The sequence below is a fragment of the Halictus rubicundus genome, chromosome 12 (assembly GCF_050948215.1).
Source record: "Halictus rubicundus isolate RS-2024b chromosome 12, iyHalRubi1_principal, whole genome shotgun sequence".
Lineage (NCBI taxonomy): Eukaryota > Metazoa > Arthropoda > Insecta > Hymenoptera > Halictidae > Halictus > Halictus rubicundus.
In genome coordinates, this window is record NC_135160.1 from 2,266,032 (window position 1) to 2,293,912 (window position 27,881).

At 41.9% G+C, this 27,881-nt stretch overlaps 3 protein-coding genes across 9 annotated transcripts; 1 reads left to right on the plus strand and 2 right to left on the minus strand.

Moving 5' to 3' along the window:
- Window positions 1–427: 427 nt before the first annotated feature.
- Lama (phospholipase B domain containing lamina ancestor) lies at window positions 428–10,651 on the minus strand. The gene is made up of 7 exons (XM_076798050.1): window positions 10,448–10,651; window positions 3,320–3,582; window positions 2,557–2,706; window positions 2,229–2,475; window positions 1,875–2,122; window positions 1,450–1,690; window positions 428–1,341 (listed from the first exon to the last, which is right to left on the minus strand). Exons 2-7 carry the CDS (start codon window positions 3,427–3,429, stop codon window positions 685–687), a joined length of 1,653 nt encoding a protein of 550 aa, XP_076654165.1. The 5' UTR covers window positions 3,430–3,582; window positions 10,448–10,651; the 3' UTR covers window positions 428–684.
- Window positions 8,714–20,422, plus strand: Tbh (tyramine beta hydroxylase). 3 transcript variants are annotated; one of them, XM_076798047.1, is made up of 11 exons: window positions 8,714–9,067; window positions 15,437–15,879; window positions 15,964–16,117; window positions 16,209–16,355; window positions 16,488–16,735; window positions 16,812–16,965; window positions 17,150–17,413; window positions 17,508–17,738; window positions 17,804–17,932; window positions 18,040–18,214; window positions 18,297–20,422. In XM_076798047.1, the coding sequence occupies exons 2-11, from the start codon at window positions 15,722–15,724 to the stop codon at window positions 18,440–18,442; spliced, it is 1,806 nt and encodes a 601-aa protein (XP_076654162.1). In that variant the 5' UTR covers window positions 8,714–9,067; window positions 15,437–15,721; the 3' UTR covers window positions 18,443–20,422. The 3 variants fall into 3 exon arrangements, with proteins under 3 accessions (XP_076654162.1, XP_076654163.1, XP_076654164.1); XM_076798048.1 differs by lacking the exon at window positions 8,714–9,067 and adding an exon at window positions 10,715–10,842; XM_076798049.1 differs by lacking the exon at window positions 8,714–9,067 and adding an exon at window positions 14,191–14,439.
- On the minus strand, window positions 19,081–27,217 carry Rhogap1a (Rho GTPase activating protein at 1A). 5 transcript variants are annotated; one of them, XM_076798043.1, is made up of 13 exons: window positions 26,665–27,217; window positions 25,281–25,755; window positions 24,977–25,187; window positions 24,597–24,909; window positions 24,329–24,508; window positions 24,002–24,217; window positions 23,714–23,833; window positions 23,384–23,628; window positions 23,000–23,297; window positions 22,534–22,816; window positions 22,165–22,435; window positions 21,906–22,077; window positions 19,081–21,624 (listed from the first exon to the last, which is right to left on the minus strand). In XM_076798043.1, exons 1-13 carry the CDS (start codon window positions 26,776–26,778, stop codon window positions 21,208–21,210), a joined length of 3,315 nt encoding a protein of 1,104 aa, XP_076654158.1. In that variant the 5' UTR covers window positions 26,779–27,217; the 3' UTR covers window positions 19,081–21,207. The 5 variants fall into 5 exon arrangements, with proteins under 5 accessions (XP_076654158.1, XP_076654160.1, XP_076654157.1 ...); XM_076798045.1 differs by having other exon boundaries at window positions 23,036–23,297; window positions 24,977–25,211; window positions 26,665–27,216; XM_076798042.1 differs by having other exon boundaries at window positions 24,977–25,211; window positions 26,665–27,216.
- Between the last annotated feature and the right edge of the window lie 664 nt (window positions 27,218–27,881).

A 27,881-nucleotide genomic window follows, 5' to 3' on the forward strand; every position in this document is an offset into this window, starting at 1 on the left:
TAAACAGCTCTAAATAGCTCTAGGGCTCGGCAGACGTGAGACAAAAAAATACATTGGGTGATTAGTCTACTTCTATATCTCGTCTGTGGAATTTATCAAACATCCATTTTTATCTTATAATATTTCAAATTTCCCGCGCTTTGTTTGGGCCTCCGTACAGCGCCAATCTACGTAGCGACAAAACGCTACTTTTACAAAAATCACAATAGGCACTTCGGTCGCTATTTTGTTAAATATTTGTTTATTACATGATTCTAGTTTAAACCCTCTAGTCTAAACTAGATTAGATTATGTAAAGTAGATTATGTAGATTATGTTACATATTATTATATATGTATATATAAAGATATCGCTACTTTAGCAATCGACCGTTTTATAATAGGTAGTCATGAAAATGTAGCAACGAGGGGAATAAGAAAACAGTGCGTTTGATTTTTCTTTTACTTCATAAAATGTCACCAAAGGTGGCTAACACGAGAGCCAGCTTAACAAAGTAAAAATATGCATGTATATTATAATGTCATTATTTAAAATTTCATCTAAAGGAGATTATGATCCACGTCCAAGGAATAGAACAGCGTACCAGAAACCTTCGCTCGTTAAAATGTTTGAAAATATAAGATATCGGTTTCGAAATGATGAGAATATATTCTAGAATTTAGTAATAGACCATTGGCAGGACGATTAAGTCCAAACCCATCTATGAGCAACGCTTTCGAAAGCAAAAGTATCCGGATGTCCTATATGCGAAATGTTAGGAAATTTTTCAGACCATTTGAAAGGTGGTCTCGATCGTATTACGGTTGGTCCTGAAAACGCCTCGAAAGATTCGTAGCCGTCGCTGCCGACGACTAAAATTTTGCTGTCTACGATACCATACGGTACCGGTTCAATATCTAAATCGCCGCGGTACGCCAATTCCTGTAGTGGATCAACTTTTGAATTTGGTATCTCGGCAGCGCAATCTTCCTGGCTGCATCCACGCATCGTGTTTCGAAATTGTTCGTATGTAGTGATGTTCTCTTGCAAACGCGCCAAACGGTCCTTCCAATCGTCGTCGTTTGTATCCTTTCTGGCAGGTCGTACGATATCGTTGACACTCGAAAAATTCGATATACCGCTGTAAAATAGGTAACCAGCTTTCTTGAACTCCTCCGAGTAATTCATAGCGACGCTCAAGCTTGGCAATTGCTCCACCAACAACATGGCCGAAGAACGCGGCTCGTAGACGATCCACTGGGCCGCGGAAGCTCCTCCGTTTTGATGAGACATACAATTGAACCAGGATTGTCCGTTCGTTGCCAAACGATGCGCCGCCATCAGTCTCGCCGACAGCATCACCTGAAACATTACGTAGATACCAGATTACAGATAACCAGATGCAGTTTACGTAGATATCAGATAAAATAAAATAAAATCTGCAGCCTGGTAACTGCAAACGAATCGTACATGATCAGCCGGGTACAAGAAGCTCCATTCGCTGTGGTTTGTCGCCAGCAGAGACGTTCCAGTTACAAGCATTGTATGGTCTTGGCCATACATCAAATAAAACTCGTCTCGGGACGACAAAGCTCCGGGATAAGATGACATTACTATCGTCCGGGCTGGCGTTAGCGCGGCAGTTTTCGTGGCAGGCAATACATGATATCCGAACGTGTATTTCTTCAGAAGTCTCAACATTTCAGAGTAGCTGTAAACAAAAGATCAGTTAGGTTTACGTTACGCGGATAGGTGGCGAATAACTCTGTGTGTATCGCTGTTGGTACCCACGTTGGTTGACGCTATCCTTGCCGCGTGTAGACAAGCACGGAACATTTATCGGTTAGGTCACGTAATTGAACACCGTATCGAGAGAAAAACGTATATGTACTTACGAGGTAGCGGTGTTATGGCCAACCGCGATCAAAGGTTCCGAACTGTCTCGCGGTAATGTTTTCAATAAGATCATGGAGCTCAAAGGGATGTCCGACAGGTTGAATAGCCGCTGAAAACCGGGTATGTCGGAAGCCAGAGCGAGCCAGAGGAAATCGTCGGATTCCAATGACACGGACACGCGACTTCTGCGCACAGCAAATTTCCAGCCAGCTTCCAAACCATCCAATTGCATGTAAAATAATTGTACCTGCAGAAGCAACGCGGTAATGTTAACGCGAGCGTTTTTTTTTTTTTATGGATCCGATCGTCCAAAAATTTACCCTTAGAAAGAAAAAAGAAACGAATACGCGTACCATATGCCAAAAAGGATCCGTGGCTTCCAATAGTTGAGCGCGTTGGCGAATTGTGATAGTATTTTCCCGAAGATATCGCGTCAACTTCCGGCACTCGGCAACCTTCTCCTCGCATACCACTCTGACGGTGTTGTGCCAATGATGATGGATCAACTGCCAAGTCAAGCTGCCTTCCAAGAGACCGGCGGCGTAGGCTTGTACAGTGTCCGGGTATTTTGAAGAGGTTTCAATTTCGATGTAAGACCACCTGAAACATTGTTTTCGTTATCGTCGGAACGGATAATTTTTTCTTCGTTGTTCCATAGGCGCGAGCTATTCGCGCGCTTACCCATGCTCGAAAATTCCAGTTTTATAGTAAGCACGGGCTGCGTGCAACGGCACTGCGGTTAAATCGTTGCCTTGGCCCCAGAAGTCGATGCGGTATCCACCTTTTCGATTCCACGACACGGTAGCTGAATAAGTGCCATCTTGTTCAACGCTATCGAAACGAGGAGAAAGCAAAAATCATCGTTAGATTATTTTCGGCTCGAAGAAGGGTTTCCGAATGAAGAGACCCGACACTGCGAGCTCCTCTGGCGAAAGAAAAGTTGCCAATCAACCGTACTTCAGTATCGAAAACACCAATATCAGATTTTCCGAAAGATACTTGCGAGGAGAAACACAGTTTACGCGGTGCGTACGCGAGGTATGCGCATTGCTTTTAGAGAAAAGGATGACGGATGGTGGACGGCGCGTTTGCAAGTGTAGGAGCAACCTAATCGTGCTGTTGGTGTTGTATACACTCTCTGTTCGTTTACGTATGTAGATATGTTTCGCGTGTAGACGCAAACGCGGTACAAGATAAACCGTTGAACCGGGCCGGGTGTTTGCTGCCGACCCGCGACCCACGACCCGCGACACATCAAAACTCGAGACGTAAGAATTCGAGAAGCCAGACGTCGCGCTCCGCGTCATCCGATACTCGAGCGGCGTGAGTTGCGACCGGTCTCATCGAGCTCGTTACCACTAAAATCCTGATGCTACCGCCTGCGATTTTCCTCGTTGCTCTCGAGTCGTAGATGCACGCAGAGAGAAAAACGAGGATAGCTTACTGTCCAAACTCGCCGAGGATTATCGCTCCAATTCCCAGGAGGGCAACGGCGACGAGGATGTAGGTGGAGATGCGTGTCTGCAGCCAGGAGGCTCCTACTACCTTCAGCATGGCTCATCGGTAAGCTATACACCTTGGTTACAACGTGAGAAAAAACGCTGGGAAGCACGAATTTCGCGTTCTCAACCCATCGATTACAGAAGCCTGGTCTTCGACCTCTTCAGGCGCTTTAAAAAACGCCGGCACGCTCTTCTCCCGTGGTCACTGAAAATCAAAAGGACAACGATCAGCAAGGTCAAACGGCTCCCGAGGTTCTATTTTACAACGTTCCCCAATCGCTACTTTTTACCCCTTTTCTTGTTATTTTCTACATGTATCGTTGGGCTACATTCGAAGCTCGTTCAAGCAGTTGCTTTCTTTCGATTTCGAGTAGTGTTCCTGATTTCTCAACATTTTTCATTTCTCGAGAAATGAGAAATAAAACTATATTTCTCGAGAATTCTTGAGAATTTTTAATAAAATGAAAAAATATTGGGAAACTTTTACCAAACTTTTATAAAGTGAAACATTACGCTTTTGTTTTGAAATGACTTCTTAAGAAGCATAATGCGTCTAATGTAGAATCAGACAATCTACTTCTTTTTTTGTAACAAAATCTGTAACCGTAGAAAAATTTCTTTTATTTTGTGTGGATGTTGGCTTTATCGTATACAGAACATCCAAAAGTTGCTGAAGATTGGGTGTCCTTTTTTCAGTGGACTGAAAAATTTGGAATTCTTTGTTATGCTATCTGCGATTTCTAATTCTAACTGTTTTTCCAGTGATAGTTCCTCATTATGAGAATCTGAAGGTTTTTCACTATTTTCATAAGAATCATTGTTATATTTTCCAAAAAGTCTGCTTCGAATTTGTTTTGCCATTTTATACATATCTGCCTTGGATGTTAAATAAAAAAATGTATCTTCTGAATCTTTTTGCAGAGATTCTGGATTATGCAGATATTTTATAAGGGATACCACAATCCTGTCTCTTCTTTTAGATATTTCTTCTTTAATAACAACAAGAAACTCCTTACTCAATTCAGTATTCAGTTTTTCTAAAGTTATAAAGAAGAATTTAAGAATTTATATGTTATAAAATAAATGAGATTCATAAGAATTTTCCTAAATTTAAATTTCTCGAAAAATACTGGAGTTTTTCTCGAGAAATGAGCAATAATCAATTATAAAATTTCTCGAGAAATTCTCGAGAAGGAACACTAATTTCGAGAATTAATCGCGCATCGGTATACAGTGAATTCTCGATATTTGTCAACGACACGGGTCTTGCCAGCGTCATATATCGTCCAGGAGACATACCGGCGCTTCGCGGCCCTTCATGGGGTATACCCCGCGGTAGTGGGGCTAATTCCGCGACGTTTATCATCCAGGCCTCGGCGACATACAGTCGGTCACGAAAATATTCGGACACCCCTATAATTTTGACTATTATAGTCCGTACTTCAGAAATTTATGCAATAAAAATAAAAAGAGGTTTCACGTATGTTACTATGCAGTGTGTAGTTAACAAAAACATAAGAGATATTTATTTACGATAAGTGATTACATAAATAATAAAAGAAAAATGGACAGTACGCTCATTTTCATGTCACGAAAATATTCGGACACTATCAAAACTAAGTTTATAACACTATATATAAATCTTGTTTTTATAAATTAATATTTTGTTGGATATCCCATATGTTTTATGATGTGCCGTAATCACGTTGGCATGTTACAAATTATTCTTTTTAAATAATCTTGCCCAATACGTAGCCATTCTTCTTGCAGACGTCTTTTTAGTTCATTCTTATTGTTTATGGGAGTTGTTCGAATTCGGCGATCTAATTCATCCCATAAATTTTCAGTGGGATTCAAATCTGGCGATTACGGTGGTGGGTGGAGGACATTCTTGCAAGTGTACAATAAGAATTCTTGCACAATACGCGATTTGTGCTTTGGGTCGTTATCCTGATAAAATTTTATCCCACTCTGAACTCCCATATTATCAGCACTTTTTTAAAAATTGTTTTGCAAAATTTGCAGATACCTATTTTTATCAAGGATGTCGTCGATAAAAACTAATTTCTTCTTCATCTCACCACTGACTTTCCTTTGAAATATAGTTTTTTTTACAAAATTCAGTCTCTTCATCCTGTTGTTCGCGTTAATATACGGCTTTTTTCGAGCTATTCTTCCATTATAGCCCTCTGATCGTAACACTCTTCTTATGTTTTCCGGATGCACTGATATTCCACGGTCATTATTTAATTCAGCTGCTAACTTTGGAGCACTTATCCGAGGATCACATTTGATTCTCCTAATTATGGAGCGTTTATCACGAGTATTGAGGATCGGTTTGCGTCCGCCTCGAGGGATAGATTCAATTCTATCTTCGTTCTTGTAACGTCGCACAATATCCCATACCGTGCTCTTACTAATATTGAATAAATTTGCAATTTTGCGAATCGATTTCCCTGTTTCCCGGTGAAAAATTACTAATTGTCGCATATCAAACGACGTGTTCTTACTTTTCCGATCCATTTCGCACAAATTTTCAGCAAGACTGACAAATATTCGATCTGTAACATACTCTGTACATAATATGAACGATATGTTTACAAACATTGTTTCAGTCAGTTCCTGGAACCTGGAAACTTGAGAAGTACAGCAAGTGTCCGAATATTTTCGTGACATGAAAACGAGCGTACTTTCCATTTTTCTTTTTTTATTTATGTAATCACTTATGGTAAATAAATATCTCTTATGTTTTTGTTAACTATACACTGCGTAGTAACATACGTGAAACCTCTTTTTATTTTTATTGCATAAATTTCTGAAGTACGGACTATAATAGTCAAAACTGGTGTCCGAATATTTTCGTGACCGACTGTATATAGAGAAATCACTGTACATATTCCCGCCGCGAGCCGCGCCGCTCCGAATTCGTTGCTCGAAGGTTTCGATTCCAGTTGCGCTCGACCTCCGACGCGCCGTTTCGCTTCGATCCGATTCGAACGCGGCGTTCTAACGCGCGTTGGATCATCGAAGAAATCAAGGACGAGCTCGATCGGGTGCAAGTATCAATGAAAAATCGGGTCCGATGTCGCGGTGACCGGGTGACGCCTGTTTCCCGGCGCGGCGCACAGTGGGCAATTTGGACGAAATCGGATTCAAAATCAAGGAACTTTCGATAGGAATGAGGTAGAGCGATGAAATCTTTTTTAAATGAAAGCTGCAACTTTGTAGAATATGGGAAAAATAGAGAGATTGTGGTACGAACGTTTTTTAACGTCGAGAAAATTCGTTAAACGCGCACAAATTCAAGAAAATTTTAGTTTTTCCAATACCACGCGCGGAAAAATTTCTTTTTTAACATGCTATATATCATTTCCCATAGATTTTTTCGCGCTGATTTCAAATCTGGTCTCAAAATTTGTCTACGACCTCAGGATTTTGCAAAAAATAGATTTTTGTGACAAAAACTAATGAAGTCATATTTTCGTTGAAATGATTGGATGGTAATAATCTCTCTATTTTTCCCATATTTTACAAAGGTTCAGCTTTCATTTAAAAAAAATTTCATCGCTCTACCTCATTCCTATCGAAAGTTCCTTGATTTTGAATCCGATTTTGTCCAAATTGCCCACTGTGCGGCGCAGCGGTTCCGAGCGCCTTACATCTTGCAACGCTTCGTTAGGCTACTATTTGTATATACTTTTGTGGATACTTTACTTCGCTTGCTTTCTAGGGACGAATCGGTGAAATCGTCGTCAATCGTCGTCTGTCGTCGACGGACGGAAACGTAGGCGAAGGTGAAGGTCGAGTTCTCGTTGCCGACAGGCCGATAGTATTTGGCAGCCGCGATTAGCGGCCGCGGCGCTAATAATACAAAAACTAATTCCTGGCACGAGGAAAGTCTGCACGAGGAAAATCTCTGATAAGAATAATAACGATACTTCTACAACTCCCTCGCTGCTACTATTACATACAGGGTCTTCGAATAAGCGCGATAGATCTTTCAATTGTCACAGCCGCCACGTTCGTTGTTCAATTGTTAGTGTCACATGTTATTTGTATCGAGTAATGCTCGGCGAGTTATCACGGATAGATACTCGGTTGCTCAACGCGTTGAAATTATTACAATTTATTATCACAGTTCTTGTTCAATTCTAGAAAGTGGATTATATAAAAACTGTGGGATTCAAATTCGGAGTCTTCTTTGAAACAGAAGTGGAACAGAACGGCGACAGACGGAGGTTGAGGTCGCAACTTTTCCATTGGCGTTTATTAGCTCCTTCGATTATCGTCTATTTGTCGATAACAAATTGAACAAACGTGCGCCGTATGTAAAGCGCTAATTAAAAAAAATTGCTAATGAACACGGTCGAAACCTTCGCAGATCCGCGCGTGTGTGCACCTGCGATTATGGACAACGCGTTAACATACCAATTCTTGGATAGCCTTCGAAAGTTTCGAGCAAAGAAAGAAACGGACAAACGTTTAGTTGGTCCTCGAATAAACAACCGATTTCGCGAAATTGCGTTTCGACCTTTGGCGGATTCGGTACCTTTAACCCTTTGCGCTCGTTCGTCTTTCGTCACATTTAACAGGTGTTTACAAAATTCCGGATTGCAAAAGGTTAAGCGTCGCGCTCGTCGAGGAAAAGTAGGGAAAAGAAAAGGAAAGGAAAGAAATTCGAATGTGTCCTCGTGGAGGAGTAAGAATAGACCGGGTGTAACGTGTCTGACGACAACCTAAAAATACTATGCCACGCTCACGGCAACAAGGCTTCAAGGGACGACACCTTTGGTAGTAATCCGCGAAAGTGCACTGCACTTGTCGCAAACGAGGTTGCAAAAACCAACGAAACCTCGAACCATTTTGCGGAGCATGCTCGTACCGCAGGACCGAAGCGTTCGCATAGACCTAGTAGATAACGTTTGTAAATGTTTAAACGTTATAAGAAATGCTTCCGTGAAAGCCGATCGCGATTAGATACACGGAATTCGGGAAACTTCGTTGTCTCGTTTTCGATGGAATTCGGTCTCGCTATCGAGGCGCGTTCGTTTGCGATAAAAACGAAATATACGCTGTCGACACCGATTTCGCGATAACAAAATATAATTGAAACATGTTAGACTATTGTTGTTAATATGTCGCGCGTGAGTCATGTGCACGGAGTCGGTTCCGATGTCACGTTCTTGCAAAACCGGAAGCGCGGACAGTCTTTCCGAGCGTTTCCTAGTCTCTCGGTGCGCGGAATCGAGAAAAGAATACAATGAGTAGGGTAAAGGACCCAATTACTGTGGAGGTACCAATTACTGTGCCTATATTAATTATACTTATTTCTGAACCCATGTGTATTCATTGTACCAAAGGTTAGGATCTGTAAAATGCAAGAAAGTTGGAGGACTACTCAATATCATATATTTAATTATTTTCAATTTTTATTTCATTAAATAACTTACTTTGATTTTATGGAATTTTTGAGGTTTCTAGTTTGGCAGTCAAAGGGTTAAAGAAGAGGTATATATATATTAACTGATTTTAGCGAAAAAAATTCAATATCTCTTTTTTTAATATTCCCTTAAGTAATTGGTTCCCCCACAGTAATTGGGTCCCTTACCCTATCAGTGTAGATTGTACTGCTCAAATTGTTCCGTTCGAACGGTGCACCAGGTACATATACGAACTGGTTGGAAGAACAGGTAATTACACGTGCGAATGAATCGAATTATTCCGTCGCGTCACGTTGGCTGGAAAAAATGATTCGTTTAAAAAAATCTACTCCGATGAAACGAGAATCCAGCAGAAATTGCGTGATAGATCGCGCGTCGCGATATCTGTATCTGCATTTGTCTAAAGCCAACCAGATTAATTAGCAATTACAAGTGTCGGCACCAGTTATAAATTTAAATTTAATTGCTCCACTAGTGTCTACAGCCTTCTTGCGATAGTCGCGATTTAAAACGAATCGGTCGCGCGTTGCGTCGTTATTATTCCGAGGAAAATCGAACCTATTATCTTTACAGTTGTATTGTGAATTCCTCGTCGACTTATCCGAGGCTCTTGTTGCGCTTCTTTCAAATTGTTTGACAGAACAATTACACGATAGCCGTGTAACGCTTACGATTAATTAATGTATTCGCTTTCGTAGCGATGCAAAGTATTCTCGTATTAACATTGGAAAAAGAGCAATTTGCAATCATTCATTCAAAAAATTAAAATTTTTCTATGTTGTTTCTATTTTAGCGTAAACCATTTCTTAATTGAAACTCACAGAAAGTCGAAACTGTATATCGGTTAGCAAATATAGTGCAACGACACTGTCCAGCTAGAAGAGGCTGTAACGTAAACCTGTTCAAATATCGCGATGCAGAGGCATGCTATTTTGACAGAGGCACATGCGACTGCCCTAAACACTCGTGTCGGAAACGCGCCACGTGATTACATTTCGTCCAGTTCGAATACACCGTGGTCTCTCCCACCGATCGAGTATTAAAACGTTCGATCGAGCGCTTGGTGCGTTCTTTGAGAATTAATATAAAAAAAAAGGGAAACAATTTTCAGGAAATTCGATGGCCAAAACCACTCTAAGGAGTTCAAATTGATTCTTGAAAGCTCGCTGGATCCAAGTAAAAGAAGTAACATTTGTCTAGAAATCTTTCCTCTACCTCTTACAGTTTGCAAATCACAAAATAAATGCTCATGAATCAATGTTAACCCCTTGGAGTGGATTTAGGCAGCAGGAAAAAGTTTCTTCTTAAATTTAACCGATCCTCGTCGTTAAATAATAAAAGGGAGGAGCCAATCGTTTGACCAACTCGACGGAGCGTAAAGTGTAAAGAGCGGGCCACAGAACGAGGCGTGGAGCGAGTTCCGAGATCCACGTGTTTCCGTTCGGGAACGGAGAAGCTTCGAAGGAACACCTAGAATGGAGTAACGATAAGAACGCGCGAAACGAAGATCGACTGGACGCGTTTTTGCGGTGAAACGGAACTTTCAATACCGGCGCGTGCACATATCTCTGCGGATGTAGCGATTCGGTCTTCGGTCGTCGGACGTCGAGAGACGCTGCTGTTACTCACCGTGGCCAAGAAACCGTCTGTATTGGAGCGCGTCGTACACGGGCAGAAGATCGGTCATTCGTATGGAGATTACATTCCCTTGGTGTGGATTTTGTTGCGGGTTTACCGTGGACGTGGCCCAGTCGCACCGATACCGAAGTACGTACAAGCGCGAGCACTCGGTGTTCACTGTGAATCGACACGAACACCGACTGCCACGCCGAACGCCGAGCGGAGGAGCTGAGCCACGCCGAGCCGAGCGGAGCGGTCCCGCGCGGCGTGCGGGCACATCGTCGCGTGTTCCCTTACCACTTCCACTTCCATTTTCCCTCCTACTCTCATGCTACGCTCTGACGCTCTCGCCACTCGCCAACCGGTATCGTAGCTATAGAGGAGGGAACAAGTATACATTACAAGTAGGTTCAAATGTAGCTGGGTAGTTTCGAACGTTCCAGCAGTATTTCCGAAAAGAAAAGCAATACTTTCAAGTAGACTCGAACCCAAACGAAAAAGGTTCGAATTCTTTATAAGAACTTTGAGAAACGTAAGAGGTACTTTCAAGTATGCTCGTACTCTCTTATGATGACTACACTGTACGTGTATTCTCGATATATGTCCAGGAGACGTACCCAAGCTGTGTTATGTTTGCACTCCCCGGCGTCCGAGTCCTCTTGATCTCCGTGGCCACTTGCGGGGTATACTCCGCGGTAGTGGGGATAATTCCGCGACGTTTATCATCCAGGCTTCGGCGACATATATAGAGAAGTCGCTGTATATACATATAGTATTTCCTAAAAACAAATCGAAACTTACGTTTGAAGAATAACGTGCTGACAATTGTAAAGGACGACTAGTTCGTGATACCGATAATTCGATACTTTGTGTTACTCACATTTTGCAATCGTAAATTTCGAATAGCTTTTAACGTCGAACATTATACGGCAGTTGTAATGTACAATTAGACAAAAAAATATTGGCAAAGATGGCTACTATATGGACGAGCGATCGCTAGCTATGCAGTTCTCTGGGAAGACAGTGGCCGTCGCTTCAACTTAATCAGTTCTAATTGGATTTAATTGAAAATTTTAGCCGCTCGGGGACTGCGAGCGTGGCCGCGCGATGCGTAGATGCACTCTACTTAACGGAGAAAACGTTTGAAAAGAACACGTCGATAATTTGCGATTGATCTACAGAACGGAGACAAGACCGTTCGCAGAAACGAATCAATTACCATTATGCTAACGATCGTGAATGCATCGTTGATCGGAAAACGAACGTATCCAACACTCTATCCAGAAATGCGCATAAGAAATCACGGACACGTTAACTTATGCGTTTGCATATCGTGATCGACTCGAATCGGTGACGCAAGTCTTCGGTGTCGAGATCCTCGTGCCGTGCACTTATTATCGCAAAGCTCTCTTCGTGCCATTCGCGATTCCGTTTCATCTGAAATACGTGCATCATTATTATTACGACTTATCGTTGTTGCAACGATTCTTGCCGTTCCGAGCGCAACAAGCCCAATCATGATCGGTCGAAATCGGAATATTCGTCCGACCATGTTTCCAGCTTTTCGCTATCGTTTCGAAATGCTGTCGAGGCACTCGAGAAGAGCAACGCGCGTCCACCCGGCGCGGCGCTGCGCGGCTAGCACGCGCGCAATGTGGCAACGAGTCAAGGAGTCGTCAACCTTTTGTCATTCGGAGACCATACTCGACCTTTGGCTCGCGAAACTCTATCTCTCTTCGTTGGGGGAGCGATTATCGCTGTCACAAACTTATCCACCTCGATGCTTTAAACTCCAAATAGACTCAACACGATCAGTAGTAGTATTAACGATTGATAACAACAATATCTTGCGGTAGAATCGACGTCCGGTACTAAAATTGATCCAGTTTGTTTCAGTAGACTCTAGGTGTAACCAATTGCAAGTACCGGCTACGTAGCAACCGCTTTGCATCGTATAATATTACATCGATGTCGCAACGTATCAGCTCTATTGGATATTTCCAGATTGTTAGATCTGGATCGTTGTGTTAGATGACTCGGAAGACGGGCGGTTTCGCGTATCGCGATGGCGAGATAAGACAAGCGATTTTTTAGTGAGTCATTGTCACGTCATCGTTCGCTTTACGCGACGGCGCCTCCGATCGTGTCTCCTATCAGCGGGGCGATGCAATTGCGTAATAGAAACGCCGAGACGCCTCGGGACAGTCGTTTACGATTCTCGAGGGTTGATTAACATTTCCAATCGAGACCAATCCGGCCTCCCCGACTTCTAGATACGTCTCTTTTCGCCGCCGGCGACTAATCGTTCGCGACGGTTAATCCTGCGGCGAACGCTTCTCATGAAAATGTCTCCTCGCCTGATCGAAGAGCCCACAACTATTTCACGATTCACCACTATTCTTTCGTAGCGTTGCGCAATCAATGTCGGCCATACGCTAATACCAACGACAAATACGTATGATAATGTACGTACAATGTACTCTGATGAGATTGCGAGAAATTCGTTCAAAAATAGAAATCTGTGAACAGATTATAAGTACCCTTATACTATGCAATTCTGAGTTTCTTATAACGCGGTACTAGTTCATCTGATTTTTACCAATTCTGAGTTTCTGATTAACCTGTGCCGTGTAGATACCTGGCGGTGCCTACCTGTTGTTTAATGGCGGTCCGCGCGGGTTCAGAAACTATCAGGAGGACAAGGCCTCGGACGAAACCTTTTACCTGTTTATCTGATTGCGGGCAGTTATTGGTACTTGTCCGAACGTTTCTGAGCCCGTGAGAGCAACCGAATGGCCCTGTTTCACACGACCGGCCCCTAAACACGTACATACTAAAGCTATTGAAGCATTCATTGGTCCCAAGGGTCGAAGCTCGCCCGATTCTTCTTGTCCTCCAAGAAAGGACAGGCGAACAATGAATTGCCGCTTCTAGCAGGTCGAACCTCTGCTTCCAAGAAAACCTAGAATGTACAGGGTTATATAATGTATTTTACTCGAATATCGCAGGAATAGTTCCTCTCTGCGTACATTGTAAAATAAAACAATGTAATTAGAAATGACTCCGCTACACTGTATATACAGTCAGTCCCATAAGTATTCGCACGCTCTTAAAAATCGCATAACTTTGTCAATATTGGACTGTACTACTTGAATTCTTTTGAGAAGTTAGAGCAATTGGATCACTACATAAAGTGAACAAAGTTTTTGCAAAAATTGCAATTGGTCGAAAATGCAGAGAAAATACTAGAAGTTGTATTTTGCAACTTTTTTATGTGGACTTACATTGAAAATTTAGAAAGTACGATTTGTAGACCTGTATGAATTATACATGGTCTGAGAATTTCATCAAAATCGGTCAACGTTGCAATGAGCTGCAGATGTTCCAAAATGATCGCATAAGGGCGAAATTCCCTAAGGCCAAAATTCTGCGACTTTCGCCCTTAAGTTTTCATCGTTAAATAATAACTGATACAGATATACAAAACGTACTTTTAAAATTTTTAATATAAGCCCGCATAAAAAAGTTGCAAAATACAAGTTTTGGTACTTTCTCTGTAATTTCGACCAATTGCAATTTTAATATTGACAATATTGACAAAGTTATGCGATTTTTAAGAGCGTACGAATACTTATGGGACTGACTATATACATAGTAAAATGGTCTACGTTAAATTTGACTTTCTACATTTTTGTGTCATAAGAATATAAATATTCAAATGTATACTTAAACGAAGGAAAGATTAACCAAAGCATTATCGGGTATCTTGAACGGCTTACGTAACTCTTAACATTAAAAGATTATCTTGAACGGCTTCGAGTTCGACGTCATTTTGAAAGTACACCGAACACGAAGTCCAACGGTTATCTTGTTCTTCTTTGCTGAATCGATATTTGTGTTTTCCACAGGCAGGTGTTCCTTTTATTGTATCTCTTGCGAAGTTCGAAGCGTCGAGACTCCCGTTAACCGGAGGAACAAACATGACAAACTTGTAAATAATTGTATGTTCAAATACATTACCATTTTCAATGAATTTTGAATCGATTTCTTTGTAGAATTTTTCATTGGGTTCGAACAAATAATGAAGCGGCGAAAGAGGAGGATATCGGGGATCAAATTGATTTCGAAATTGGTGTCACATGGCTGGAATTATTCGTGGCCGTGGCCGTTATGCCGTTGAGGCGCGTGTCGCGAAAATTCTGCTCGCAATAAGAGTCGTGGAATTTCTTGATTGCGGTTCCGATGGCGAGGCAAGGCGAGGCGAGGCGAGGCGAGGCGAGGCGAACCGAGGCACGCGTCGCAAACGGAATGCAATATGCGCCCCCTGGTATTCTATCATCCAGATCCAGACAATTTTTGAATGCTTCAGCATTTTTTTGTTTCGCGCGGTCCCGTCGCGTCGCTTCGCGCGCGTCGTTTCGCTGACACTGTCAAAATATCGCGAAACATTCTGATTAAACACGGCTCTTTTGCGTAAATGGGAATGTTTAGCGATAATGATACTTACGCCGATAAAGAAAGACGTAATCGATCGCAGAACGCGTTATCTGTCGCACCTTGATCACGTTCGAAAGAATCTATGAATTTTACCAATCGATATCTCGATTTCGACGATCGAATCCGGCAAAATTAGTAACGTTGATAATCCATTCTCGAGCGAAATTGCAAAAGGACGAAGTGGATTGAAATCTGCACTGAAATGTGCACGTCATGGTTCTTGTTTTTTTTTGAAACTGTTATTCTAAACAAATATTCTTGTCGTTCGGTTGTTTCACAATGGAACGCTGTTTATCCGAAGGGGTTACACCTTAAACAGAGTCTCTGATCAATCTTGCTCGAAGCTAGATTTTAAACATCAAAAATCTCAATTTCGAGAAATTCAAACGAAAATACAAATAATCTTTTTTACCTTTTCTCTGGTCTCTGGTATCCTCTAGCATCCATTTATCGGTTTATCGTCGGTTAAAGTTAAAATCGTTTAATCGTCCATATTTGCAGGGTTCCTTAGGATGCGCGTACGAAGATGCGAGTGCGCAGGCAAGTTAGCTGTTTCTGCGCGTGCGCACCGCCATGAATCGGCGGCAAAGCGCCTTCGTACGAAATTCCTCTTTTCAATCCGGCCCGTTTCTCTCAGTAGAAATCAACCACAGAAGGGTGAAACACCACAAAGATACCGGTTAAAGTATAAAACGCGTTCACTCGAGGTCTTCTTCGAATCGATGTTATAATTCCAATTTATTATTACTTTATTCGAAAAATCCGTAGACTCTTCGCTTTTCGAAAATGTTCCTGACATCTTACCACTTCGTTTTGTTCGCGGTTTTGAACACCGGTTCGTGTTTGCCTTGGCATTCTCATCGGCGGAGCGAAACAACAGATTTCGATTTAGCGAACAGCATTCACAGCACTCCGCTCGGACCGGAAGCCACTTTTCATTGGAGGTACAATTTCAAAGTGGAATGAAAAATCTTTTACCAGAGATTCTCTAAAGGTGAAGACCTACTTCCGGTGTTTGAACGTTTCAGGGTCGATTTCATGAGCGAATTAGTCGTCGCGGAAGTCCACTTCGTAGGCGTAGACACCGCATGGTTCGCCATTGGATTTTCGAATTACGGAGAAACGAACCCCGCGGACTATTGCATTTTATGGACCGATTGGCATCGTCAAATTCAATTGCAGGTATTCTATTCTATTTTCTACAAAGTATCGATGCTATATTCTAAATTCTAATACGCATCAGAATAAAATACGTAATACTTATTTGTACCAGGACGCGTGGGCCGACGGGGAAGGCAAGTTGAATTTGGACGCGCAACAGGACTGCGAAAATTTCGCGTGGAGGAGGAGAGGGAACGTTACCAAGTTCACCTTCTCCAGAAAATTCGACACTTGCGACGACAATGACTATATCATGGAGGTGGTAGCAATTTGAATAGTTTCAGCGTACACATTTATTTTCCTTCAATTTCCTAAATCTGCATATTTTTCTTAGTGGTGGTAACTACATATGCCTGTATGCAATTAATTGAGTACTAATTACCGATTGCAGAGAGGAACCACGCATTTGGTGTGGCTGAGGGGACTCGGTCCACTATCGTCTTTGGCAGGTCTGCAAATCTCGGACGCGGAAACTACCGGCATGACTCGGACAGAATTGATCCGATTAATCCACAAGAAGCCAATTTTCCCTTCGAACGCATGGCAGTTGGAATTATTGGCTCGCCAAGTCAAAATACCGAACAAGGAAACCACTTATTGGTGTCGCGTACAGAAACTGCCACCAATCTTGTCTCGAAAGTAAGAAAGAGAGAAATCATTTGTTCGCGGTACACGCGAAGATCGCAGTTTAATAGGCTCTTTGATCTATTTGCAGGCATCATATCCTTCAATTTGGCCCATCGATACAAGCGGGAAACGAGCATCTAGTGCACCACATGGAAGTCTTTCACTGCGCTGGACCCGCCGACCTCGAAGTCCCCATGTACGATGGTCCTTGCGACGGAGCCGACAGGCCAGAAAAAACCCATGTATTTCTTTCCTTAGCTTAGAAGCTTCCAAAATACTTCCCTTATTATCTCTGTCACGCTATGGTGTACGGCACACGGTGTATTCCACACCTACCATGACAATGATATGGCACAGAGGAGAAGTATTTCAGAAATTTCAAATTTGTCGTATTAATCACCGTTGCTACCGTTGCAATGATTTTAGATCTGCAAGAAGGTGTTAGCAGCCTGGGCAATGGGGGCGGACGCGTTCGTCTACCCTGAGGAAGTCGGACTGTCCATCGGTGGAAAAGATTTCAATCCTTACGCGATGTTGGAAGTCCATTACAACAACCCCGAGCTTGAAGAGGGAAAGGTCGATTCCTCGGGGATTCGATTTGTCCTAACGTCCAGCTTGCGGAAGTACGACGCCGGTGTGATCGAGCTGGGTTTAGAGTACACGGATAAAATGGCGATACCGCCGCAACAAGTAGATCAATTTCCTAAATTTCCCAAGTTTCGTTTTGCTGAAAACACGGTTCCCCGAAGTAATGATTTTGTTGTCCGTTTTGCGATTGCCGCAGGAAGCCTTCGTTTTATCGGGACACTGCATCCAGGAGTGTACAGGGGTTGGCCTCCCGCAGCATGGGATCCACATCTTCGCGTCGCAACTTCACACGCACCTAACAGGCACCAAAGTTATCACGCGGCACGTCCGGGACGGAGAGGAGCTGCCTCCCTTGAATTACGACAATCACTACTCCACTCATTTTCAAGAGATTCGACTTCTGCCGAAACCCGTCACCATCTTGCCCGTAAAAATCGCTTTTAACGATTGCAGTTCGAATTTCGGATGATTTCTTTCACGAGCTTATTGCAGGGCGACTCTTTGATAACAACTTGCACGTACAGAACACTGGACAGAGAAAACGTTACTCTCGGTGGTTTCGCGATATCCGATGAAATGTGCGTGAATTATATTCACTATTATCCTAGCGCTCGATTAGAGGTAGGTGATACGTATGGCGATCACGCATTCGACGTCGTCATTAGTGTAGTAGAATGTTCGGGCCGAGTATTTGTACGGTTTAATCGGTCTATGTTTATCGTTTACAGGTATGCAAAAGCGCTATAAGCGACGATGCTCTGAGGACCTACTTCCGGTACATGAGGGAATGGGAAGGTCAATCCACCAGCGTCGACCAGGGAATATCAGCGAACTACAAAAGTATTCAGTGGAGTAAAGTTCGTGTGCAGGCTCTTCATGATCTCTACGAAGCCGCGCCATTAGGTTCTCTATCATCTTTTATTTTTGGGAATCATTGTCGAAATGTTTGTTCGAAAGAAGGATATTTAAGGATATTTATTTTCAGGAATGCAATGCAATGGATCCGACGGGTCACGGCTTCCTGGACTATGGGACAACATAGCAGCGACACCGGTTAAACTTCCTGTACCCCCACCGGCTCGCAGTTGCCCCGATTCGATGTTAAAGCAAGAAATGATTAATTACGTTTAAACTACAGGAAAAAGTTAATCGGTAGATGGTAGACAGTAGCGGGTAGAAAATGGATTTTAGGTATTTGCGTTGAATTGAATTTCGAAAAGTTTTAAACAAGAAATGTTGAGTAGTATCAAAGATGTTTGGCTTTTGTTTCGACGCGAATAAAACCGACGATGAACATGAGAAAGAAATGTTAGTCTGATTCCTCCTTACGCAACTCTGAATGAAATAGTAGTTACAAGTTACTGTACAAATTGTTAATCAATCTGTTCTTTATTGCCTGTATTCTATGCTTTAAAAGAATGCAGTTTCTTTTATAAGTAAAACAACAATTATGATTATAATATAACGTGCTCCGGTCTAAAATTTATTTATACAAATAAAACGAATAAAACACGTATCTGGGATTGGTAACGAACACTTCCGATTTAAAAGTTTTTAAACCTTCGGTATGTACTTCGATGCATTCGAAGGATACGCTCTGTGTATGTGTGTGTGTGTGTGTGGGTGAGTGTGTAGTTTTTGGCAGTACGCGTCGCGTCGTCTTGTTGCGAGAAAGCTGAAGAAAGCTAGCTCGATGATCGGGTTCTGTTACCAAAAGATATTTCAGACGGTTATTGCAAATTGTGGGATAATCGAAACGATAATAATAATGAATCGTGATAGCGGAAACTTTTATCTTTACAAGTTTTCGTTGAATGTACAAAAGAGGGACGCATGTTACGCTAAAATGCGATATAAAAATTAAAGATATCCAATATTTACGATATAATACACATGGGCAGCTGGTTACACATATACACGCATACACGCTGAAACCACTCATACGATAGTTGCCTTCGCTCCAGCACAATGGTCACTTTCGAAAAAGTATGTCAATGTGATTTCCGTCGTATTCTCTTTTCCCGTTTTTTTAGTGATGGTAATAATAATAATAATAATAATAATAATAATAATAATAATAATAATAGTAATAATAATAGTAATAAAGTATGTACGATTTTATCGAACCCTCGTCAGACTCGATTCTTATTTCATTCGTCTTTGTTGCCTCGGTTATAAAGTCGTTTGTAAACGTCCTGGCATGTAACAGGGGGAGGGTTTCTACATAGAGTATTAAATTTGTACTGCCAAATGTGCTTTCCATAGCTTCAACCCTCTGAAGCATGGAGTGACGAATTCGTAGAGAGCGATTTTCGGAATATAATCGTTAGAAAGACACGTGCGATTGGATCGGTGATATACGATAATAGAAAAATACACCTGTATATTGTAAAATGGATATGCAGTGGATAATAGAATGCGAACGTAGCTTGCTATGCTTCAAAGGGTCAATCGTGATACTCTATCGGATGTATGCGAGAGAATTGTTTTCTCTTTGGTGCTCCATTAAGCTGTATTTAGACTTAAAACCCGACGTACGAGATTTGGATGACATCGAACATGTAGAATTTTCTGTGAACAATTACGAAAGAATCTCAGGTATAATATCGTTCGAGGAACACAGCGCGCCTCCGCTGAAAACAATGAGGTCACTTAGAATACCACGAATAAATATTCTATCATATGTATGTAAGAAGCGGTAATATAATTACAATCGTCACGGGGCAATGTATATTGGAACAAAGACAAACGCGAGTCTAATTACAGCTTAAACGTTAAAAACATCTTCCACTGCTCGTCAATATCCTTTACAAAAATTCGAGAGCGCGTATTTCTTTTAAAAATACTTCTATAAAGAATAGAACAGCTCACGACCACGACACGCGACCTTCTCCAAAAATCAATGTAGCCGGTATACATGTGTAGTATGTCGCGTCGCTATTAAGCTTCGATTTGCATGTATACGAAGGAACGTGATCTCCCAAAGTTGTTCAATAGGAATACTTAGGAACGTGATTCACTCGACAAGTGGATATTTTCATGAACATAGCTAGAGGAGGTATGTCACGTTGTTATTGCGTAAAAAAATTTAGACTCTCTGTTAGGAACACGCCCCATTGGAAAAAACACTTATGTTCTAAAGCGTGGATACGATTGCGAACCGGATTCCCACTTGTTTCTCTGAACGGGAGACATGAATTTTCCTTCCTTTTTTCTTTTTCCTCGAAAATGTCTTTGTGAATGTTTCATGCGCGAAACAGTAACTCTCGTCACGGGAAATCCCTGTATCCAGTCCAGCTCGGACACAGATAGTCGGATAGTTCCGATAGCAAAATTTTCAAGAGTACCATCCGAAAATAACTTTTCTCTTTTGTCAAAAGATTCGTTCTCGAAGCTACATTTAGTTTTCGAATACTCTACGTATGATAATAGAATGGTTTAGCCAACGGTTACCCGATCAAGAGCGCGATTCTGAAAACGTTGCTATCTCGGTTGGACCAGCTACGGGCTCCTCGTCAGCCAGGACTTCGCAGGAATACAAATATAAAATATATTACGGAGCTTGAAGGACCAATATGTGACGGCCTACAAGTCCACTTTGCTACGCGGTACTCGTACGCACACCGAAACGTTCCCGTAACAGCAATTCAGGAATTCCTTCGGTCTGGGTATTGTGAAAGCTTGTCTACTACGATTAATGCGTTGTACGTATAAACGATACGACGGAAGGGCTAATAAAATAAATATATATGTATACATATAAATATATATATATATACATATATATATTATATATTATAAAAAATTGTGAATATTACAAAATCGAGCGTTAGTCGCGGCATGTTGGACAAGCTCCGAGCAACCAACACCACGACATGTCAACAAGAATCTCTCGACTAGAGTGACTGATTGTTCTGTTGCATGTGCATCTGCAAGAAACAGTAGAGTATGCCTGCCTGCGCCATCACGTCGACGGTACCAGCTGCCAACGGGTCGCGGCTTTTCGCGTCGGATCGCGAATTCGTGCCGGGTCGTAACAACGTCGGTCCAAACACCGTTGCCAGATTGTGCAGGGACATCTTGTTTTGCGCCTCGTGTTTGTTCACTCGTATCAGATGGGTCAGCAGAAAGTCGATCACCGCTTTGTTCACGGCTGGCAGGCTATCGTAGACCCTTCGTAAGGCAGCACCCTTCGACAGCTCGCCGGTCTGAAAGGCTTCCAAGAAAGCCGGGTACAGGGCATCCGTGAAAAGAGCCTCGGGCATCTCTCGAAGATACAACTTGAGAACGCCTGTTACCGAATGAACGTCCACCTAGAAAATGTCAGATATGTAGGAGATATGCAGATTTTAACACTAGATTTGCGTGACCCGTCAAAATGACGGATTCTAATAGTTATAATTTACGAGCATTGAGATTCTAAAGATACATCCATGAGGAATTATTCGACAAATTTATTTCTTTGGGTATGTGTTATTAAAGAAAAAATGGCTAACAATTTGGGCAGCACATTCTTGTTATCTTTATAAAGTAATGTAAGATAGTCACTTTTAGTGCTTTGTAAACCTAGTGTTAAGCTCGGACGATCGCGTACCTCTTTAAGCAACTGCTCTGCTTCGTACGAATTGCTTTCAAACGATTTTCGTAACTTCGTTAAATCAGACGCCGAACCGGAGACACGGTATAAACCTACTTCTCCGACTCCTCGCCTTTCGACCTCCCTCACGCAGGCTGTTATGATAAAAGGAACGTCTCGTTTCTCGCGTCTGCAAGGCAAACAAATACAAAGTTGTCTTAACTACTGTCTTGGATAACACACATCTGTGTTTACACGATAAACGTGAATAACGTACTTGCACACTTGTTGGATTTTAGCTCCAAATAAACCTTGAGGCTTGGCAGATGGTACCCGCCTTAAAGTGACTTCGCTTGGAACGAAACGAAGAGCCACGTCTAGAGTGGCTGGACCCAAATTCAACGACCTCTCCACTTGGTCCGACTGCAACCAAGATCTGCTCAGTCTCTGTACACATTTGCCTCGCAACACCGAACGCGTTCCACATTCTTCGTACAACAGAATTCGAACATTTTGGCTGCCTTCCAATTCAACGACGAATGTCTCACCTTGGAAAAAAAAAGAAATGAAGAAAAAATACATAAAGTTGTAACGAGCGTTTCCGTCGTGCCACAGCATTACATAGTATTTGATAATATAATATTACCCCACGTTGGTGCCTGACCCCTCGCAACTCGACTTCTTGCTCTCTTAAAGTAATGTCCGTAGCTATCGACTTCCACGATTATATAGAGATCTCCTACTCGATCTAAGCCCGGCGGTGTTAGGCCGAGCAGAGTCAAATGAAGATCGCCTAGCAATAAACTTTCGTCGCGACCCGATCTTAACAAATAGCTGCCCATATCTGTTTGAAGGTAGGTACGGCAGGCTGTAACCCAAGCTTGTAACTCGTACATTGACAAAGGCAACGGTCCTGGTGGTTGGCCGCCCTAAAAAATCGAAAAAGAAGAAATTGTAGTTGCAATCGTCTCGATTGGCGGCTCGATCGCGTTTTGCGTGAACGTATCGTTACTTGCATCCTTGTGCTCGATTTAAATGCAATAAAAGATATCGTTAAGTATATATCTATACGGTATCGTTAAGTATGTATTCGTAATCTGTGAATTACGCACCTTTGACTTATCTAGGTACATATGGGAACGCATTACCTGTTGCAATGCCTCCACCGCTTCAACCCATTGAGACCGTTCAAATTCACTGGACAGAAAGAACGTGTACGAGTTTTGCATTCGATGCTGACTCTTATGCGCGACGCGTAATACTAAATTCGGAGACGCTAATACTAGTTGAGCTTCGAGCTCGGCAAGCTTCTTTCTATTCTTTTCCGAACCTCTACCACCAAGCCTTATTCGTTTCTCGTCGTTACGCTCTTCCCATAATATCTGATCGCGTACGGTACATGCCTGTGACCTAAAGTACAAAAAACGTTATTGGTCACGAAACAGACATTTTTTTCAGTCATTATAAAATCTTAAAGTGTTTCTACATGTATGTACCTCAGTGATACAACGTTAGCTGGACTAGTCTCGCGTGGTTCGACACCGTCTTCTGTCACCACCGCTTCCGCCACTGGCACATACCACTTTAACTCGAACGTGAACTTATCTCTACCAGATGCCTTGTATTTCGCACAAGCGATCACATCGTTGAACAAGAATAAATGCCTCAGCTTTCTATGACCATCCGATAATTCCACCACAAAAGAGTTCTTCACTAATCTTCGTTGTGCCCTGTCATGACTCTGGAAACGAATGTGTTCGTATTCATTAGACTAGAATTAGATTAGAAGATTAGACGATTCATAATGCTATTTCGTTTATGCTCACCGGAAACATTGATTTGGTCTGGATAATGTTGAACTCGTCTAGAAAATTTCTAGTCATAGCAAGAGCTTCGGAAAGCGGTGCATGGTCTGCATGATTCACTGGTGTATGCTTTAGAAGATCCTACAATTGATTGAAAGGGAATTATCACTGCGAACTCAGCGATAAGATAAACTTAGTATATTTCCACACGACTCGTCTACCGACTTATACAATTAATCTTCGTTTAACAATAGTGTAGTCTCGTGTTTGTTATATGTACATCTCGAAAAGTACAGATCGAATACTCACGTGCAATACCAATGCATTCTTTTGCACCCGAGCTACAGGCTTATGCAAAAGATCTTCGAGAGATAGACCAGGACCTTTGGGAAATCCCCTGAGTCTAATGTCCCTTGTGATTTCACCGAATTGAGTAGAATGTGCTGAACACCTCCGCACGGTATCAGTAGCGCGGGCATAATTGTGTAAAAAAGCTCCGTACAATCCTATGTTGCTGGCCATTACCTGGATACCATCGACGATACGCGTTAATAACAAACATTCTAGAGTAAACTATACTGTTAGGCGTTACGTTTACACTTCTCTATCTTAATACGCTTCAGTTCTTGTTCTTACTTTAAACTGTTCACCTATCGTAGTCTTGCTATCCCATTTTTCCAATTTTTTCCTAAGACCGTTCAAAAATGTTTGATGCTGTTCGTGCAGTTCTGGAATCTTGTAAAACATTGTGCCGAATTCATCTTCTGAAATGACTGGCTGGGACGTGGTCAATGTGGCCCTGATAGCCTTCATATACTGGAAAGAGACACGTTCGTTAAAAAACCATGAAACGATTTTTCGCGTTTCGTTTGAATTCGTTTGAATCGAATGATAGGCTACATACTTGTAACATCACGTTTAGACATTCGACATATACAGTTTCACTTTCTACTACCGAGTCTACAATACATTTAATCATAGACGTTCTATCGTCCTCACGGTCTTTACTTTTCTCTTGTCGGCGTGGTGTCGTTGGTGTCGGTGATTCTAAGCTGCCTTCGCTCAAACTTAAAGGTTCCGCGTCGCTACTACCGGTTTCGTTATCGGTGCTAAGAGCGCGTAATAAAATCGGCGGCGCAGGACTCGCGCCTTCTTCGTCTTCGCTATCCATTGCTGCCCTGTGTCTGTGGAAGAAGGAAAGAGTCAATTTTAATAAACTACAATAATACGTATACGACCACACGAAATGATCGTAGTTCTCGTAATTCGACATCGGCCACTCACTGTATAAAATAATCGATGTTGACATAGTTACTCTGGTTCCCTGGCGAGTCAGGGAGGGAAGGCGGTCTCCTCGGCGGTGCTCTGTTCCCATTATTGTTTCCAACAGGTGGGACGCGCGCATCGATATATACATATTCTCCTGTTTGATCTAAAGCTACGGAATCATAGTAAGGTTCTTCCTCCGATGCCTCCGCATCGCCATCTTCGCCATCTTCGTTAATCGCATTTTCCAAATCTACTCATAAAGCACATGTATAAATGGAATTGGATTTAACTATGAAATGGAGTAAAGCGAGTACAACACCTTTCTCGTCCTCCTCTTTGAGAGATTCCTCATTTTTCTCTTTCTTCGAGCTACCGGTCACTTCGATTACAGTTACATAATTACTTGGCACATCTGGGTCGCTGTTTCTTCTGAGCTCAGGCACTTTGTCGGGACTTCTCGGTATCTCGCTCTTAGGTCTCTTACTCGTATTCAGAGTAGAGCTCAATTCGGAAACGCATTTGTCCTGAAATTTACTTATATCCTCGCGCACAGGAAGGGACGGAGCCAACGGCTCCGCTTGTTGAACATGAGACGCGTTCGTACTATCGGACAGACTATTTTCTGTTGCTTGACAGGTCTGCTGAATTTGAGAATCCACGAGCTGCTGTTTTTCAGGTGTCGTCACCGAGTTACTGTTCGCTAATTGTTTGTGACGTTCTACATCGGCTAGCAACCTTTCCAAATATTCCACATAGAATTCCTCTTTCTCGAGTTCTTCTCTCAGAGCAGTCACCTGTAAAAATATTACATATCAAAATTTATACATTTTTTTAACTTTTGCCTTGTACGTGTTTGGCAACGGATAATAAAAATTATAAGATATAAAACAAAAATGGAGAAAAAAAATTAGTGCAAAACAACAAAAAGTGGAAAACACTTTTTGATCCTTAATATTTGCCTAATATCATCTTTAAATTTTTTCCCACCTGTTGCTCTGCATATATACTTTATTCGTGATAGCAAAATTAAGATAAGCAAGAGACGAGTCAACAACCTTGATCTATAACCATCAGAACAATTATAATGATAATTGTCATACATTTCCGAAAGACTATAATAAAATGCAAACAGCAAAAAAATTAATTTTTAAACAATAGTGTTAACAACAATTGTATAAATAGATTACATCGAATTATTAATTATATCCTGCTATAAGATTAGTTACCAGCCAATTAATTGGCATAAAATGAAGTCACGTATCATCTCGAGAAAAAGGAAGCGTTTTTCCTTAAGGAATTGGAGCTCTGCGAGTTGCAGTTCCAAGGAAAATATTGCCAAACACGTTGTTACATTTAAAAACAATGACACATGTAATCTGCTTCTTAGAAACGAGTAAGCATCTGAAAATATTATAAGGATTAGTTAACTGGTATACATAATTTCATTGTGACAAGGAAAGGAAAAAGCGGGTGGAATAAGATACAAGGAACTAGTGGATGCAGATACGACAGTTTTTTGAATACTCTGACTCAATCCAAAGTAGAGAGAAGTTTGCATTGCAACCTGTGTGAGAGATACACGGTGACTCATCATTGATCAGATTGGGAGGATATCCCTTTCCTGACAGATTTTCACAGGCTCGTTTGCGTCCGTGGTGATAAGTAAAGGGATTAAAATAGACGTTCCAATTCCAGGCAATTACCTTCTGTTTATGCTTGACTAGGTTGGCCCTGACGTCCTCCTCCCAGGCCGCCGGTAAGGCGCTGTCCGGGAATCTTTGTACCCAGACACGCTGGAAATCCCCGAAAACGCTCATTACTTCACCCCAGGCCGTTGAAAGGATGGACTCCTCGAGGTCGGTGTCAGTTCCGAAGAAGATTCAAGCCGATGTGTACATTGCACGGGTACAGGTACGGGCACGAGCACTGGCACGGACACGAACACGGACACGGGAACGGGCGCGGCGGTTGCGGCTCTCACCCAAATAGACCCGATTACGATCTCGTTCCGTGGCAGAGAATCGAATGAAACGCACGTGCCACCGTAACGAGGCATAAGTCGTGTTCGTTCAAGCGTTTTCAGGCGACGCGAACCTTCTTCTTGGTACACGATTATAACCTGTAGCCAAGAGTAAACGAAACGAGCGTCATACGGCCGCTGTCATCTTGTCCACATCTCCTGCGTAGCTCACGATCCGATCCCCATGCCCTCTCCTATCATTTTGACTTGACGCCTCTGCTATACTCTGTTCGCGGACACTGCTCCCACCAGCAGCACAGCGCACAGTGGTGCCAAATGGCCAAAAAGCGGCAAAAAATCTGTAAAAACGAAACTATCCAACGAATTTGTTTGAAACTTTGTGGAGAGATTGCCACAGGTACAACGCTAATTTGGCAAAAAAAATTTTTGTAAAAAGTTGTTAACATTAAGTAATATGGGCTAATCGAAAATCTCTGTTTTCTGCCCATTTTTTATTTATGGAAGCATACAACAAATCCTTTAATAGATTTTGGTCTGGAACTAATCGTTTTGGCAAGGTGTAATATTGATCTAACTTTGTGCAAAAAATCATGAGACCCTTCGAGACCCTTTCGCCACAATTTAAGTTTAAATATCAACTTTCAGAATTTCCAAGAGTGAATCGTGCGGAAGTTACGATTATTTGATGTTCCAGGTGAAAATTTTTAGGAATATTTCTAAGTAATAAAGAAAAATGTGAAGTGCATATGATTTATTAATTTTTTACGTATAAAAAAATATTTAATAACAATTTTTTTTATCTTACATAAATTATTTTTATAGCGTTGATTGGAGCACTACCAAAAACTACCTGTTGCATTTTTGCGACAGTGATCCAGTGAACGAAAACTGTTTATTTAACATAAAAAATTGTTATTAAATATTTTTTTATATGTATGA

Excerpts from the sequence above, each read along its gene's own strand:
- Lama (XM_076798050.1), bottom strand. The coding sequence starts at position 3,429 with ATGCTGAAGGTAGTAGGAGCCTCCTGGCTGCAGACACGCATCTCCACC. Across the intron at positions 2,123-2,228 it reads CGGATCCTTTTTGGCATATG|GTACAATTATTTTACATGCA; the intron begins GTACGCGTATTC and ends TTGCTTCTGCAG. Across the intron at positions 1,691-1,874 it reads GGCCATAACACCGCTACCTC|CTACTCTGAAATGTTGAGAC; the intron begins GTAAGTACATAT and ends TTTTGTTTACAG.
- Tbh (XM_076798047.1), top strand. The coding sequence starts at position 15,722 with ATGTTCCTGACATCTTACCACTTCGTTTTGTTCGCGGTTTTGAACACC. Across the intron at positions 15,880-15,963 it reads GAAGCCACTTTTCATTGGAG|GGTCGATTTCATGAGCGAAT; the intron begins GTACAATTTCAA and ends TGAACGTTTCAG. Across the intron at positions 16,966-17,149 it reads ACAGGCCAGAAAAAACCCAT|ATCTGCAAGAAGGTGTTAGC; the intron begins GTATTTCTTTCC and ends CAATGATTTTAG.
- Rhogap1a (XM_076798042.1), bottom strand. The coding sequence starts at position 26,778 with ATGAGCGTTTTCGGGGATTTCCAGCGTGTCTGGGTACAAAGATTCCCG. Across the intron at positions 24,509-24,596 it reads GTCTAAACGTGATGTTACAA|TATATGAAGGCTATCAGGGC; the intron begins GTATGTAGCCTA and ends GTCTCTTTCCAG. Across the intron at positions 22,078-22,164 it reads AAAATCCAACAAGTGTGCAA|ACGCGAGAAACGAGACGTTC; the intron begins GTACGTTATTCA and ends TTTGCCTTGCAG.